The 18,262-nt window shown below is 42.0% G+C and overlaps 1 protein-coding gene across 1 annotated transcript in view; it reads right to left on the minus strand.

The window, feature by feature from the left end:
• Window positions 1-14: 14 nt before the first annotated feature.
• Window positions 15-18,262, minus strand: part of polr2b (RNA polymerase II subunit B) — a 30,057-nt gene continuing 11,809 nt past the window's right edge. Inside the window, exons 12-25 of the mRNA XM_071534114.1 lie at window positions 17,951-18,090; window positions 15,101-15,212; window positions 14,661-14,815; window positions 13,500-13,698; window positions 12,280-12,448; window positions 11,120-11,216; window positions 10,743-10,837; window positions 9,433-9,683; window positions 6,810-6,899; window positions 3,940-4,047; window positions 3,533-3,646; window positions 2,717-2,877; window positions 1,962-2,157; window positions 15-517 (exon numbers count right to left, since the gene is read on the minus strand). Coding sequence (XP_071390215.1) covers window positions 428-517; window positions 1,962-2,157; window positions 2,717-2,877; window positions 3,533-3,646; window positions 3,940-4,047; window positions 6,810-6,899; window positions 9,433-9,683; window positions 10,743-10,837; window positions 11,120-11,216; window positions 12,280-12,448; window positions 13,500-13,698; window positions 14,661-14,815; window positions 15,101-15,212; window positions 17,951-18,090 — 1,977 coding nt within the window. The 3' untranslated portion in view covers window positions 15-427. The remainder of the gene's footprint in view (window positions 518-1,961; window positions 2,158-2,716; window positions 2,878-3,532; window positions 3,647-3,939; window positions 4,048-6,809; window positions 6,900-9,432; window positions 9,684-10,742; window positions 10,838-11,119; window positions 11,217-12,279; window positions 12,449-13,499; window positions 13,699-14,660; window positions 14,816-15,100; window positions 15,213-17,950; window positions 18,091-18,262) is intronic.

The following is an 18,262-nucleotide window of genomic DNA, read 5'->3' on the forward strand; positions in this document are numbered from 1 at the left end:
TACATCCTGTGGGAATGTTTATTTACCAAAACAGGCTGCTTAACACTGTAGGTCACAGAGTATTACTCCACTACAACTGTACTGACGCATTACTTCACTTCTTAGAAATATTTTCAGAAAGCAAAACAGTAACGACAACCATGGGGAAAAAAGATTTATTCTACTTTTACAAAAAAAGAAACCGAGACAAGAGTTTACTGTAAAAACACTGATTTCACAACAGAACTTCAACACAACAGAGCTAGAAAAAGAGCTAGACTTTCAAAGTTTCATTATATGGCAGTTCAGCTAGCTCTCTCTCTTTTAAAGTCACCAGATTTTAAAGAAGCGTCTCTGACATTTCCCGGTCAGAGTTTGCTGCTAAAACACTAACCGGCCCAGAAGCCGCTGGACGAGCCCAACTGGTGCCAGCCGGTCCGAACTGGTTTTAACTGGTCATCATGCGCGGGGCGATGCTCATGGACATCAGCTCCTGGAACAGAAGCTTGCAGGCGTACGGCATCCGGACCAGAGAGATCTGACAACAGGAGAGGAGACTCACATTACTACAGATTAACATCCATACAGGTCTTGTCAGATCCAGCTGGTCTTTTCAGACCTCTTAGCAGTTCAGAGTCTTTACATTTTAGCATTGTAATGTCTGTTTTAACAGCTAACATGTCTGACTTCATGAGGATAACAAAAATACAAAATCTGATGTTTGGACGTGGTTCCACAATGCAGTGATACAATTATGACACAATCCAATGGTGAGTCAATAGGGCAAAGCTAATAATAATAATCATCACCACCACTAGTACAGACAACAAAACAAAGACAAATCTATAAAATGCCAGACATGAAAAGTCATTTACTTCAGTGTACTTTTAGTATACTTTATTTTGAACCAAAAAAAAAAAAGCGCAAATATACTTTTATTTTCCTTAATATTATTTAGTTATTTTATTACCATTAAAAATGTAGTCTTGTATATTTCACTTTACATGCAAATTTTTGTTGTATATTTGTTTATCTGTACATGATTGAAATAAATCAACTGAACAGGACTTCAGAAAGTAAACTTTAAGTATACTAGTTGTCGTAAGGGTAAAAACAGAGTTTATTTAGGATTTAAAAAACCCATATGAGAACATAAGGAAATCTTTTATGTATGTTTAATACTCCACAGAATAAAGATCAACACACAGAATAAATATAAACTAGAAATAACCGCCTCGCGGTTGTATGCCTTCGCCAATAAACTTTGTTTTCTCATTGCAAGGACAGTCTTTATTTATTGAACATATATAATTAATGTGATTATTAGGTCAACTTAAAGGATTTTGGTGTCTGCAAAAGTAAGTGACAGCACTTCCACCGTTTTTGTAGAATGACCCAAGATCGTTTTCTCAGCTACAGTGGTAAGCAAAACATTATGTCGTCACAGTGAAGTTGACCTTTGAACTTTTGGATATAAAATGTCATCACTTCATCATTTTATCCTATTAGACATTTGTATGAAATTTTGTCATAATTAGCGTATGAATTCTTGAGTTATGGCCAAAAACGTCTTTTGTGAGGTCACAGTGACCTTGACCTTTGACCACCAAATTCTAATCAGTTCATCCTTGAGTCCAAGTGGACGTTTGTGCCAAATTTGAAGAAATTCCCTCAAGGTGTCCCTGAGAGATCGCGTTCATGAGAATGGGACGGACGGACAGACAACCTGAAACCATAACTCCTCGGGCCTCGGCTGTCACCGGCATGGAGGCATAAAAACAGAGTTACAGGATTTAAAAAGCCCATATCAGAACATAAGGAAATCTTTTAGTACGTTTAATACTCCACAGAATAAAGATCAACGCACAGAATAAAAATAAAAAACCAAAACAGTGAATTAAACCAGGCTCAGTAGATCCAGGAAACAATATTACAGAAAGAGAAGAAGACAGAAGGCGTGTGAACAGGACTTTGATGCGTACCTGTGTTTTGTTGCGGCAGCCTCGGCACTCATACGTGTGCGTTCGCGTGTTGGCGATGGCCATCAGGCCGCACAGGTTACACACGTGAACCTGGTACGGGTCGGACGCCTCGAACAGACGCTCCCGCAGGAACTGAGCCGCTCCGTGGGCGATCTGACAGTCCCGCTCCATCTCCCCGAAACGAAGACCACCGTCACTGAGAGAGAGAGACGGGTTAGACAGAGAGAGACGGGTTAGACACAGAGAGACGGGTTAGACAGAGAGAGACGGGTTATATAGACAGAGAGACGGGTCAGACACAGAGAGAGACGGGTTAGACAGAGAAAGAGACAGGTTAGACAGAGAGAGATGGGTTAGAGAGAGAGAGACGGGTTAGATAGACAGAGAGAGATGAGTTAGTTGGGTTGATATTTGATCATATCAAATATCACACATATCGAAATATTGCAATATTTTCAGCGGTATCGAACCCCCGTCCCCCAGGCTATTAATAATAATAGTAAAAATAACAGTAATATTAATGGCCTAGAAATCTGATGTCATTTGGAAGGACTAAAATAAAGTATAGACACAAAAAAACAGGAAACCCCAACAAAAAAGAAAAGAAAACAAACAGCATTTCTGAGTTCATCCTGTGGGGTTTGAAGGGTTTTATGAGCTCAAGAGGTCAAAGAATATTCTCAGCCCAGAGCAGCATGAATCCTGAAAATCAAAACTGGAGCTACAAGGTTTTCTCAGGACAACATGTTTGTTACCGTGATCGTCCCTCCATGGGCTGCCTGTTGAGGATCTGCACCGGGCCGCGGGCGCGGGAGTGGATCTTATCGTCCACCATGTGCTTCAGCCGCTGGTAGTAAGTCGGACCGATGAAGATCTGGGAGGTGAGCTTCCTGCCGGTGAAGCCGTTATACAAAACCTGCAGACAGAGCGAGAGCGTTCAAAACCTGCAGAGTGTTCAAAACCTGCAGACAGAGAGAGAGCGTTCAAAACCTGCAGAGTGTTCAAAACCTGCAGACAGAGAGAGAGCGTTCAAAACCTGCAGAGTGTTCAAAACCTGCAGACAGAGAGAGAGCGTTCAAAACCTGCAGACAGAGTGTTCAAAACCTGCAGAGTGTTCAAAACCTGCAGACAGAGCGAGAGCGTTCAAAACCTGCAGACAGAGTGTTCAAAACCTGCAGACAGAGTGTTCAAAACCTGCAGACAGAGTGTTCAAAACCTGCAGACAGAGCGAGGGCATCATGCTGCTGCTTCTTCTGACAGTTACAATTGAAACTGAAATTTTAAAACCTTAAAATTTTCCTTAAAATGTTTCATACTTCATTTTGTGGGGAAAGACACTAAACTACATTAAATTATCACCCAGCTCCAGTACAAACATTAGAAAAAGTCCCATTGACTCACAACTGAACACAAAGACTTCAGAGCCAAAGATCATGTTGCAAAAATCCCAGTTTTTCACTAAATACAAGCAGCTGTACTGTGAGCTGCAGACAGTGTTTATGTATTGCTGTGTGTGTGTGTGTGTGTGTGTGTGTGTGTGTGTTTATGTTTTGCTGAGTGTGTGTTCTGACCTCGTTCCCTCTCAGGTGGTATCCGTACTCTGACAGCAGGTTGGACACTTTCTGCACGTTGACGGCGTCGTTGAACGGCGTGGCGTCGCCGATCTCTCCTTTATTAGCAGAAACCTGCAGACAGACGGAGAGGAGACCAATCACACGGCAGCAGAGGGACGGCTCAGACAGAAGAGACCAATCACACGGCAGCAGAGAGACGGCTCAGACAGAGGAGACCAATCACACGGCAGCAGAGAGACGGCTCAGACAGAGGAGACCAATCACACGGCAGCAGAGGGACGGCTGAGACAGAAGAGACCAATCACAAGGCAGCAGAGAGACGGCTCAGACAGAAGAGACCAATCACACGGCAGCACTTTGTGACTCAGCTGCTATATAAATAAAGTTATCATTATTCGTATTACCTTGCCCTGCAGACACTCGATCAAATGGCCGACCGTCATACGGGACGGGATGGCGTGGGGGTTGATGATGATGTCGGGTGTGATTCCCTCGCAGGTGAACGGCATGTCCTGCAGCAGGGAACACATTCATATTATAATAACAATCTGAACAATCTGTCGACTCGGCCGGTCTGGGATCAGCCTGGTCTCTGAAGCCGAACGGCGAGTTTCACATACACACTCACAGCCAGTTAAGGACATACTCCGGTAAAAGACATTAGGACTGAACAATTCATTGAAATTTTATCAAAATCGCAATATGGCCTACTGCAATTTTCAAATCGCAGGAGGCGCAATATTTGTTAAAGGCGAAATGTGTCAAAATACCATTTTAAAGTAAATATTGTGGTGCTGCAGAGATGTCCTGGCCTACACATCATATTCTACAGACTTAAGAAAACATCTTTGTTTGGTACAGATCCCCCGCAAAAACCACACCATAATCATTTTAATGCGTTTTTCAATGAAAATGAGAATAATGATGTAAAAAATGATCAAATATTGCGAATCATATCGCAATTGCAATATCAGTCAAAATAATCGCAATTAGATATTTTTTCAAAATCGTTCAGCCCTAAAAGGCATTTAGATGCAACATCACGTCCAAGTCAATATTCCTCCATACATAAACTGAATATTGTGAGTGGAAATGGATCTCACACAGAACACTGCTGGCTTGTCCCAGCTGTCATATTAACGTGTATTTCAGTACGCAGAATTATATCAGAGTGAATGTGCATGTAAACTGGCTCATTAAAAGCTGTGCTATAAAAGGTATATGTCTGAACAGTAAACTGGATGTAAAGTGAGTTTCCTGTTTGGATCTGAACGCTGAGCTGAGCTTCAAGTGTCTGTTCAGTCCATGTCGTCTACAGCAGACTTCCTGTTTGGATGTGCGGATGGATCAGTGTAAACAGCATTTATTAACGTTCTGTATCTCCACTTCACAAGCTGAACGCTGTCTAACACACTGACTCTCCAGGCTGCAGGTCAACACAGCGGGCTGTGCAGTGATCTGCTCCAGACTGAAGGTCAGAGGGTCTGAAGGTCTGAACAGAAACAAACTCCAGTCCTGGACCCTGGAGAAGTTCTGATACAGATCACTCTGCTTCTCTCTGGGACTCTGCTGCAGGATCTAACTTCCTGCACACTACTGTCTCTCTGTTGACATTAGGGCTGCAACTAATGATTATTTTCATTGTCGATTAATCTGTGGATTATTTTCTCGATTAATAGATTAGTTGTTTGGTCTATAAAATGTCAGAAAATGGTGAAAAATGTGGATCAGTGTTTCCCAAAGCCCAAGATGACGTCCTCAAATGTCTTGTTTTGTCCACAACCCAAAGATATTCAGTTTACTGTCATAGAGGAGGAAAGAAACCAGAAAATATTCACATTTAAGAAGCTGGAATCAGTTTTTTTCACTTATTTTTCTTAAAAAATTAATCAAACCGAGTATCAAAATAGTTGGCGACTAATCTAATAGTTGACAACTAATCGATTAATCGATTAATCATTGCAGCTCTAGTTGACATGGAAGATTTTATGGCTGTTTGCTTTATCCAGCATCAGTAGAAACGAGTGCTGAAACGATCAATTGAACATCAATTGATTAGGATTTTGATAATCAATTCAACGTTTTAGTCGTCCAGTAAAAATACCAAACGTTTGCTTCAAAACGCCGATTTGCTGCTTTACTCAGTTTCATCTCATAAAACAAATATTTTTCTTGGCTGCTGGTCTGAGCGAGGAAGAAATCTGAAGAATCACTTTGGGCTCTGGGAACTGTGACGGACATTTACACACATTTTATAGACTAAATGATTAGTCACAAAATAATCAAAAGATGAATCGATAATGAAAATAATTGTTAGTCGCAACTCAGTCAGACTGCTGGAGCCGGCTGACGGCTTTCACACCGATATTCTGCTTCACCTGCAGGCGCCCAGGCATCTGTATATTATCATACACTACAGGCCAACAATCCTGACTGAATCTTCTGTGTTTCATTTTGATCTTCAGTCTTCTGCTTAAATGCTTGAAATGAGTTTCTTAGACAAATATAAATAGAAGTTGATCCTATGTATGAATTTCTTTCCAAAGCCTTTGCCTTTCCATCAAGGCAAAGAATCTAAAATAATTAGTTTAACACTTTTTTGGTCGCTGCATTAGGGATGGGAGGATATAAGATTTTATCTTTTATCGCAATAAAAACACTCAAGATAATTTTATCTTGGTGAATTTCCATTATCGGGATAATCGTGAATATCCTCACATGAGCGTGAATATCCTCAAAACAAGTTATTCATGTACTGTGCATTTACAACACATAACTAATTGAACCATGTGAATGTTTGGATATCAGGTTGATAGGTAGATTCTTTTTATGAATGTATTTTTCTCTCATTGTGATTACCTGCTGGGTGTTGGCAAGAGACTGAATCTGTCCTTGTTTGTTTTTCACTAAAAAGGATGTTCACAAAAAAAAAAAGATATGTGTCCTATGATGCAATAAAAATATTTCTTATCAAAATGTAAGGTAAAGTGATTCCAGTATGTTTTAGTGCCATTTTAAGAGTTTTAAGCATATTTTGATGATTATCGGGATAATATCTTGAATCACAATTATTTTGGTCAGGATAATCGTGACATGAAATTTTCATAACGTCTCATGCCTACGCTGCATAATTCCAATTGTGTCATTTCATAGTTTTGATGTCTTTGCTGTTATTCTAACATGTGGAAAATAGTAAAAATAAAGAAAAATGCATGTGTCCAAACGTTTGACTGGTAGTGTTCACTGTAACATACTGCCCCCCCCCCCTCTTTACCTCCTGTCTGTACTGGATGCCGCAGGTTCCTTTCTGTCCGTGTCGACTGGCGAATTTGTCTCCGATCTGAGGAATCCGGACGGAGCGAACCTGCAGCAGAGACACAGCGGGTCCAGACATGAAGCGCGTTAAAAACTCCCAGCAGGCAGCGGGTCAAATATGCCAACACATACTTCATCTCGCCATAAAGAAATCACCGCTTGACATTTAATCAATTTGTCAGTAACTCTCTCCATGAGATCAGTATTTGGCAGAGGAATTTGGAAAGTTCAAGTCGTGGCGAATCCGAACGTGTCGACGCTGCAGGTTCAGCTGCTTTGTTTACCTGCTGAAGACCTGCTGCTCACATGTTCCAACGTTCAGACAGGAACTACAGAGACCGGCAGGTTTCTGACCAGTCCAGCAGGACAGAGGATCTCTAACTCCCTGCTCACCTGCTGCATCAAGTTCAAGTTCAAGTTCAGTTTATTGTCATTCCTCTCCTTACAGGTTATGCAAAAAGCAGGAATGAAATATAGTGTCCCCGGGGCCATAGTGCAATACATAAAAACAGTAAACTAAAACAAAGCAATAAAAACAAGCATAAGACAATAGAACATAAAAACAGTAGATTAAACAAAGCAATAGAAACAAGCATAGAACAATAGGAGCAGCAGACTTAGGAAGGCAGCGGGTCAAACAGACCTTGAAAGAAGTGAGAATATCCTGTTTTTTCCTTTTCTTGTTCCATCTTGTCATTTTACTTTTTCTCTTTATGTCGTTATTGTTGTCTTTGTGCTTTCTGTTATTTTGACTGTAAAGCATTTTGTAACTGTGTTTGCAGAGTGGTGACCAGTTCACCCAAAAACTGATTTTCCCTTTTCAGGTCGTTTCATTTGATTATCAGAGGAGCTATAGAGGCTGAAAACTGTTTAGTTTTTGCTTTTTTTCTTGCAAAATACTGATCAGAAAAATTACAAATGATAATAAATCTGTATAGCAGAAATTTTTTTTCCTATCCCATATATCATCTTGTGACCCCCCCAAAATGATCTCCTGACCCCCTGGGGGGTCCCAACCCTGAGGTTGAGAACATCTCAATCAAGTCTGAAGAAAGCGAAGTAAAGCGAAGTGAAGTAAACTATTACTGTTCTGACTGAGCGACTACGACCCTGTCCACCAGTGTTGAGCAGTAATGCATTACAGTAATCTAATTACTTTTTTCAGTAACAGTAGTGTAAGGGATTACAATTTCACGTAACGCTCTGTTACTGTGCTACTGAAACCTGAACCTCCTTCAACCTTTTCTTTCTCTCCTCTGACATTTTCAAAGTTTTGTTTTTTCCTCGTCTTTCTCTTCCCGTTACTTTGAACTGATCTCAGTCGAGGATCAGAGAACATTCTGGTAGGGCTTTCGCGGTGAAGGAATTTCCCCTGCGGTGATTCAGGGTGGTTCAACAGTGGTATGCGGTGTATGCGATACGTCACATGCTAATTTGCATATCAATATATAACCTACAGTCTCCGCTCGCAGGGGAGGGAGGGGGGGCTGCGCTGTGTGTGGGGAGCGCTGTGATCATCAGACTCTCTGGATGACAAGCGAGTAGAGCAAACCGGCATCAGCTGGTTTATTTATTGGCAAATGCTTTGGGATTCAGCACTTTAACATTGTTCCCCATGGTCAGAAAAAGTCGCCAGATTTGTCGCTAGTCGCTTTTCAGAAATAAAGTCGCCAGGGGGTCTGAAAAGTCGCTAAATCTTGGCAACACTGTTGGCGGGAAACAATACACTCTTTTTGTTTTCATTATGAATTTATTTAACATTCAATACACACACACACTGAAGTGTAAAACAAGAAGTGCCCGCCTAGCCTCATGAAAAAAACGTGAACATGGCTCGGTTGTGGCGGTTGCTGCCATCCACAGCGGTTGGCTTGTCTGTAGCGCTGTATTGGAATATTGCGGTTACTGCCACAGCACTGCATTCTGGTCTGTTTTAAACTTTGTGTGGCAGCGAAACTCTTTCCACAGAAAAACACAACATCCAGTTTATCAAAGCATCTGATTAGGGCTGGGCGATAATTCAGTATTATCGTTTATCGTCTTTCAGTGGAATCATATCGTGATGATATGAAGATATTTTGATATCATGACACACATTTCTGCTGTCTGAACTGATGATGACAAGCACATTTTAAAAACTCTCACATCAAAAACATCACACCTAACATCACCATTCAGTTCGATGAGATGAACATTAATTTGATTATTTAACGTGATTTTGCATACATGAACCATATTGTGATATATATTGATATCGAGAAAAATCCTTATGATTATCATGATATTGATTTCAACCATATCGCCCAGCCCTACATCTGATACAGAAACACAGTGATGAGAAACTCAGGGAGCCGCTGCTGCCAACGAAACGCAAAGTAACGGAACGAATTACTGCTGCTGTTGAGGAATAAGTAAAGTAATGTGATTTGTTTTTAAATGAGGAATAAGTACAGAGTAACTGATTACATTTCCCCAGTAACTCGCCCAACACTGTCCACCACACAGCTGATCTGTGGCTGGTGTTTCTGTCAGCTCCACCATCATCACATTACATTCTAAAAACCTTGTAAAATCCGACTCACCCTGATCTTGCAGAACTTGTATCCCTCCTGGTTCAGAGTGACCATCACCTGGTCCACGATCCCGGTCTCGCTGGTCCTCAGGAAGGTGCTGCAGTCTCTCTTGGTGTAGCGGCGGTTGGTGCTGTCCAGCTCGTCGTCGTTCTCCGGCAGCGTCACCGTCTTCCCGATGATCACGTCCTCCCCGGAGACTCGAACCCCCGGGGCGATCAGACCGTCGTCATCCAGCTTGTCGTAAATGGCGTGTCTCATTCCTGAGGGAGGAGAGGAAGAGGAGGCGAGGAGGAGAGGAAGAGGAGAAGGGAGGAGAGGAGGAGAGAAGAGAGGAGATGACAGGAGAGGAGAGGAGAGGAGAGAGGAGAGGAGAGGAGAGGAGATGACAGGAGAGGAGAGGAGGAGAGAGGAGAGGACAGGAGAGAGGAGAGGAGGAGAGAGGAGAGGAGATGACAGGAGAGGAGAGGAGGAGAGAGGAGAGGAGAGGAGGAGAGAGTTCCACCTTGTTTTACTGCTGTGTAACTGAGGCCGTTCAGCGTTCCTACTACTATTTGTTAAGAAACAAATATTTTCATTGCATCATAGGACACATATCTTTTTTTCATCTGTTTGTATGTTTTGTATGTGCAGTTTTGTATGTTTTTTTCCACTGAGCCCATTCTAACAAATTCTATCACTCAGTTAACTTTACCAAATAATTTTCAACGTTCTTCTGACTGGATTGGATAACGTTTGCAGACAGTCCTATCTGAATATATTTGCGGTGAAAATGTAACGTTACAGCAGCGCATAGCGGAACGGACTTGCAGTGAGGGAAATGCTGTAGACGGTCACTTCTACATGCATACAGCCTATTAAATGATCAGACTCACATTAGTTGTTGTTGTTGATAAATACATGCACAGCGATGTTAACTGTACATGCAACTGAACCAACACTTTCACTTTCTACTTCTTCTTGTAATAGGCTACATCAAATGAGAAGATAGATTTTCTGTCAAATAAAATGGTGTAAACCCAGCGTTTAGTGATTTATCTTTCGTGAGCTGGCCAGGCACAGGATAGGAAGAGAGGGACCGAAGGGAAATAAATCAGGAAATCAATAGGACTGAACGTTAGTGAGCTAGACAGCTTTCTCAAGTCACTCGTGAGGATATTCACGCTCATGTGAGGATATTCACGATTATCCCGATAATGGAAATTCACCAAGATAAAATTATCTTGAGTGTTTTTATCGTGATAAACGATAAAATCTTATATCCTCCCATCCCTACAGCTGAGACAGGAAGAGAAAGAGAAGCTGCTGATGTCATCACCGACCCTGACAGGTTTCTCTTGTCGGCTTCTCGAAGATCTCCTCCTGATCGAAGCCCTTCTTGGACTCCTGCTCTTTGTAGGAGCGATAGAAAACAGACCTGGAAGACAAGAAACAGCTTTAAATCTCTCTGTAATCTCACAGGACGGAAAAAACAACTTTCACAGGATTTAACCAAACATTTCCACAGATCCACCAACACAGATGAGACACAGAGGGAAAACACACTCATATCCTGATGATAGATTCCCATCCAAATCATTAGTGAATCTAAACTTGTATTTTATATTTTTCTCTGCCTTGTCAACAGCATGATAAATATAATCTCCTGGCAGCATCACTGGGCAGCAGGACGAGCTGAGGATGAAGAGGCTCCTCCCACCTGAAGAATCCTCGGTCCACCGCCGATCGGTTCATGATGACGGAGTCTTCCTGGTTGTAGCCGGTGTACGAAGCGATCGCCACGATGGAGTTGATACCTGACAGACAGAAGCTGTTTCAGTCTGACAGCACAGACCTGAACTCTATGACAGCTGCAAAACACTTCTCACCATGTCAATTAGTGCTCAAACGATTAGTTAATCAACAGAAAATTAATCAATTACAATTTAAAATAATTGATTGTTTTAGTCGTTTATCAAGTAAAAACACCAAACACTTGCTGGTTGCAGCTTCACAGATTCACTGCTTTTCTCTGTTTCATCTCATTATTAAATTAAATGAATCCTTTGTGTTTTCAGGCTGCTGCTCAGACTGAGGAAGAAATCTGAAGAATCACTTTGGACTCTGGGAACTTATGATGGACATTTGTCATTATTTTTGACATTTTACAGACTAAATGATTAATAGAAACTAGAAATAACCTCCTCACGGTTGTATGCCTCCTCCAATAAACTTTGTTTTCTCATTGCAAGGACAGTCTTTATTTATTGAACATATATAATTAATGTGATTATTAGGTCAACTTAAAGGATTTTGGTGTCTGCAAAAGTAAGTGACAGCACTTCCACCGTTTTTGTAGAATGACCCAAGATCGTTTTCTCAGCTACAGTGGTAAGCAAAACATTATGATGTCACAGTGAAGTTGACCTTTGAACTTTTGGATATAAAATGTCATCACTTCATCATTTTATGAAATGTGAAATTGTGATCTTTGGCTGTTATGTATGTGAAATTTTGTCATAATTAGCGTATGAATTCTTGAGTTATGGCCAAAAACGTCTTTTGTGAGGTCACAGTGACCTTGACCTTTGACCACCAAATTGTAATCAGTTCATCCTTGAGTCCAAGTGGACGTTTGTGCCAGATGTAATGAAATTCCCTCCAGGCCTTCCTGAGATATCACGCTCATGAGAATGAGACGGACAGAAAACCTGAAAACAAAACGCCTCGGCTGTCACCGCCGCAGAGGCATAAAAATTATCGATTGATGAATCGATAATGAAAGTAATTGTTGGCTGCAGCCCGAACACCGATCAGTAAAGCACATCAGGCTCACACCACATACAGATCAGCTGGCTGGTTTCGGGGGGGCAGCTGTACCTGCAGGCAGCTCTCTGAAGCGCAGGTACTCCATGGAGCGCGTGGTGACCAGAGGCTTCTGGGGGTAGTACAACACGTGAGCCAGCGTGTCCATACGCACATGGAAGTTAGTGATGTACACGCCCATGGCTTGCTTCCCCATGGCCGACTGGTACGTGTTCCTGGGAGACTGAGCAGCAGAACACACAGAACACACAGTCAGGTTTATCAGCGTGTGACGGGACACATTCATCCTGTCATCTTTTCTTTTCCCTTTTCTTTCTTTTTTCCTCTCGTTTCATCCTGTTCACCTGACTGCATCATGTATTTTTAGTGGGAATTGAACCTGTGACCCAGGCAGTGTTAGTGCCTTGCTCTACAGTCAACACATCTGCGTTTCCTCAGCTGTTGCAAATGTGCACACACCAATTTGATTTCATTGCATGAAATTAATAATATTATAAACAGGTTCCTGAATAAGTTCTAAACACATTTTTTCATAAAAAAAAAACAGAATGACGCTCATTTGTTATTAAAACAGCTGCTTGCAATGGAAATAAATTCAAGCATCTTCCAGAGCTTCATTCAAAATTCAAGCACATTCCTGACCTGATTATTCAAACTAGAATTTATAACCTCCTCCTCTCCTCTCCTTGTCTCCTCTCCTCTCCCCTCCTTGTCTCCTCTCCCCTCTTCTCTCCTCTCCCCTCCTCTCCTTGTCTCCTCTCCTCTCCCCTCCTTGTCTCCTCTCCCCTCTCCTCTCCTCTCTCCTCTCCCCTCCTCTCCTTGTCTCCTCTCCTCTCTTCTCTCCTCCTCTCCTCTCCCCTCCTCTCCTTGTCTCCTCTCCTCTCCTCCATGGTGGAACACACACACACACACACACACACACACACAAACCACTCTCCAATTATAGTAGTGGGATAATTTAATTGTATTAATGTATTCATAGTTGTAATTCATGTATTTTCAAGGATTTCAAGCCCATGTACAATACACACATAATATACACACAATTTTAATAGAAAAATGTAATAAGCTAGAACAAAGCAGACACAGAAAAACAACACAGTGAGGAAGCAGCAGCTTTGTTTCTGTATATTTGCAGCAGTAGAGTTAAGAGTTGAGGTTGGGGTTGGAGTTGGGGTTGGAGTTGGGGTTGGAGTTGGGGTTGAGGTTGGAGTTGGGGTTGAGGTTGGAGTTGGGGTTGGGGTTGGGGTTGGGGTTGGTGTCGGGGTTGGTACCTGGTTGTGGTCGGGGAAGGGGATGATGGAGGCGCAGACACCCAGGATCATGGAGGGGTGGATCTCACAGTGTGTGTAGGTGGAGCAGTAGGCCACGCCCTTCTCCTGCAGGTCGTCGGGGGTCATGGCGAGCATCACCGTCTCCTCCTCCAGCGTGTCGATGTACTCCACCACTCCGCTGGCCACCAGGTCCTGCCAGCTGACAACAACAACAACAACAACAACAACAACAACAACTCAGTCTGTCAGAAGCATCAAGTACAAACTCTGTTCCAGCATTATGAAGACGCTCGAAATTTAACATTCCTGTGGTTTTATTTAGATCCTATTCTGGACTGATGTAGAGCCCAAATTCATCAAGAGGATCAAGAGAGAGAATGAGTGAATAGGAGAGACAGAGAGAGCGAGACAGAGAGAGAGAGAGAGAGAGAGAGAGAGAGAGAGAGAGAGAGGAGAGAGAGAGGAGAGAGACAGAGAGAGAGAGAGAGACAGATAGAGAGAGGAGAGAGACAGAGAGAGAGAGAGAGACAGATAGAGAGAGGAGAGAGACAGAGAGAGAGAGAGAGAGAGAGTAGTAATGGTGTAATGTTTTTATTTTACCTGTTATTTTACTTGTTTCACACTATTCTCATTGTTCATATTGTTGTTGTGTAATATGCTTTGGCAAAACAAATGTGTACATTTTGTCATGCCAATAAAGCACCATCGAATTGAATTGAGAGAGACAGACAGACAGACAGAGAGAGAGAGAGAGAGACAGAGAGAGAGAGAGAGAGAGAGAAAGAGGAGAGAGACAGACAGACAGACAGAGAGAGACACAGAGAGAGAAAGAGGAGAGACACACAGAGAGAGAGAGACAGAGTGAGAGTGAAAGAGAGACACACAGAGAGAGAAAGAGAGAGAGAGAGAGACAGACAGACAGACAGAGAGAGAGAAAGAGGAGAGAGACACACAGAGAGAGAGAGAGAGTGAGAGTGAAAGAGAGACACACACACAGAGAGAGAGAGAGAGAGAGAGAGAGAGAGAGAGAGAGAGAGAGAGAGAGAGAGAGAGAGAGAGAGAGAGAGAGAGAGAGAGAGCGAGAGAGAGAGAGAGAGAGAGAGAGAGAGAGAGAGAGAGAGAGAGAGAGAGAGAGACACAGAGAGAGACTCCTCTCCTCACCTGTAGTTGTTGTACTCTCTCTCCTTCAGCTGGTCGATGTGTCTCCTCTTCAGCAGGAGTTTCTGTTTCTCTACGATCAGCAGCGGTCTGCAGATCCTCCCGGCGTCCGTATAGATCCTGATCTCTCTCTCCCGGATGTCTCTGATCATGGACACCTGGAGACAGACAAGCAGGGCATGATGGGAAAAGACTCACAACCTCCGTCCCTGCCCAACATCATGTACTGTACATCATACAGTTTGTATGTGTACATGTAATTTTCTGTTGATCAACTAATCGTTATAGTCTTCTGAATGGGAGCGCCGGGTCATATTGGGTGTGTCAGGAAGGGGGCGGAGTTAAGTCATGTCTGTTTGTTCTGACAGGAAAGGGGGCGGAGTTAAGTCATGTCTGTTTGTTCTGACAGGAAGGGGGCGGAGTTACGTCATGTCTGGAGTTACCTCAGACACGATGATGTCCATCTGCCTCCTCAGCTTCCTCAGCGTGTTCATCAGCTGCTCCGGGTCTTTGTGGATCCCGACCCAGCAGCCGTTCACAAAGATCTTTGTGGCGCTGCAAACAGAAGAGTCACCACTCTGTTAACATGTTACACTGACATCATCACATGTTACACTGACATCATCACATGTTACACTGACATCATCATACATAAGACACAAGCTGATACCATTTCCACAGTCATCATTCGTTGGTTTCAGTTCCATGCAGAATGAAAGTTTTTGTGATTATTACAGTCCGGCTTCCCACACAGTTTCACTCATGAAACTCAAAAACTTTTCCCATGACCTCTTTTCAAATCTCCATGACAAAATTTGAATGAGACTGAATTAAAAAGAAACCATCAGCTACACTAACGTTAAGGTAGGGTTGGACGATAATTCAATATTATCGTTTTTCAGTGGGATTATATTGTGATGATGTGGTGATTTTGGGATATCGAGACGCACAATTCTGCTGTCTGAACTGATGAGAACAAGATAATTTTATTTAGAAACTCAGACAAAATGAAGTATGGTAGGAATATTATGTGAAAATTTCAGTTTAGTTTGACATCACACCAAACATTACCATTCGGTTCAATATGATGAACATTCATTTGATTATTTAACGCGATTTCGCTTATGTGAGCCATATCGTCATATATATCGATAATGAAAAAAATCCTTATGATTATCGTGATATTGATTTCAACCATATCGCCCAGCCCTACGTTACATATTAGTTTGTTTTTCACTTTAAAGTCAAGGATTAGAATATTTTAACTCGGTCTAAAACAGTCAGTAGCCAACAGAGCCGCAGCCTTTTGAGACTTGACAGTATTCAAGACAAGAAAAATCATTAACTTCACAAATAAAATGGAATGAATTTTCTAAAAATGACTTTTTCTCCCATTTATTAGTTTTCATAACTTCTCCAGGCTGGGACAATACCATTTTAACATTCCATGACCTTTCCTTTTTTCCAGCAGTGTAGGAGTCCTGTACACTGACATCTTGCAACAGCATCTTCTCTGGTCTGCTGGAAAATACCATTAAGCGGCTACAACTTATTCAAAATGCTGCCGCTAGAGTTCTGACTAGAACAAAAAAAATCGGAACACATTACCCCAATCCTCAGGTCCCTGCACCGGCTCCCAATTAAGCAAAGAATTGACTTTAAAATATTACTGCTTGCCTACAAATCACTAAATGGCCTGGGACCAGCATACATCTCCGACCTGCTTGCACCCCATGAGTCCTCCAGAACTCTCAGGTCAGCTGGGTCTGGACTATTAACCGCTCCAAGAGTCAGAACAAAACCTGGGGAGGCAGCATTCACTTACTATGCCGCATACAACTGAACAGACTTCCAAATGATCTCAGACAGGCTCCAACTGATACCACTTTTAAAACCAGGCTTAAAACTTTTATGTTCTCCATCGCCTATAATTAAACTCTTAGCACTTTAAATATATGTAAATATGTGCATGCGGTTTATGTATGTATTTACTTGTATCGACAGAACTTAGATTTTTATACTGTAACACTCTTACTGATTTTATAATGTTGCCCTTACTCTAACTTTCAGCGCTCAGAAACTCTTTTCTTGTTTTTAAATGTTCTTACTTTTACTTATTTACTTTTATCTTATCCATCTGTTTTTATTTCTCTCTTTTAATCATGTAAAGCACTTTGAGTTGTCCTGTGTACAAACTGTGCTATATGAATAAACTTGACTTGATCATGACATGTGAGACACGAGCTGATACCGTTTTCACTGTCATCATCCAGTCAGCTCGGTCATGTGCAGAGCAGCAGGGTGTGTGTGTGTGTGTGTGTGTGTGTGTGTGTTCCCATGGGAAAACACTGACAGGACCAACACTCTGCTGGTTTGATGCTGAATAAAAACAACACAGCTCTGATTCTTGGTGTGTAAACTTCACACACAACAACTTCAACAACTGTGTTTTCACTGAGAGTTGTAGGCAGGAATAGTGTGTGATGTAATTTAGGGGAATAATATTGTGATGGATAATATAATATACTATAAAATTGTGATAACCTGTATAATAATAACAGTGTAACAGATTTATCCCATGTGTGCCAGTTAGAGAATTCCACATTTTCCTATAAAACTAATCCAGGCGGTCTCCTCTACATTAGGGACGAGTGAAATACACTCGAATATTTTGGTTTTTGTTCCATGTTTGCTGAACTGCCTATATTGTTGTCATTAGAGGAATCCATGCTGTGGGGAAACTCCAGAAAGGCAGCGCTGCCATCTGCTGGAAGCAAACCATGGAACAATAATAATTATCACCATCATCATAATAATAATGTCATGATGTAGGTCAGATATGAAGAGTCACAGACTGGACCATCTGGATTTCAGAGACACTGAACTGTGAACTTCAGTGAGTTTTCCAAAATGTACACACAGCAATTTGGAAATAAAGTATTCATATGTTAAGTATCATATGTGCATCCAAACATTCCTATAAAAAATACATAAACACAGAAAACCCAAATGATTCAGACCAAGTAAGGCTGAAGGAGAGTGAACAGTGTGAGTATCATTTAAAGGGACATTTCACTTTGGTAAAACATTTTGGTGTAAATGCCACAAGGAGCTGATGAATATCCAACTACCAGAACTGAGACAACAAAACCAAGTTCACCACATCGACAAAACATCACATCATTTCATCCTGCCTCCCAGATTAGACTTTTCCAAAGTAATTTCACCTATTTGCAGTTATCAGTATTAAACCTGTACAAAGAAACAGTCCCTGTCAGAAGCAGCTGACTCACTCTGCGATGGCGGCAGGAGAAATCTCCTCCAGGTTCTCCATGCTCCACTCCTCCAGAAACTCCAGGATGGGAGAAGGCTGGGAACCCACAGAGATGTAGGCCATCAGGGCCAGGTTCTTCACCAGGCCGACAGCGTGGCCCTGGAACATGAGTAACACAAAATACAGGTTTACATAAAGGTTCTTCACCAGGCCGACAGCGTGGCCCTGGAACATGAATAACACAAAATACAGGTTTACATAAAGGTTCTTCACCAGGCCGACAGCGTGGCCCTGCAACATGAATAACACAAAATACAGGTTTACATAAAGG

This window comes from Centroberyx affinis, unplaced genomic scaffold (assembly GCF_046629955.1).
Source record: "Centroberyx affinis isolate AG114_WGS23_722 - 3 ecotype Tasmania unplaced genomic scaffold, CSIRO-AGI_Caff_v1 ptg002490l_1, whole genome shotgun sequence".
Lineage (NCBI taxonomy): Eukaryota > Metazoa > Chordata > Actinopteri > Beryciformes > Berycidae > Centroberyx > Centroberyx affinis.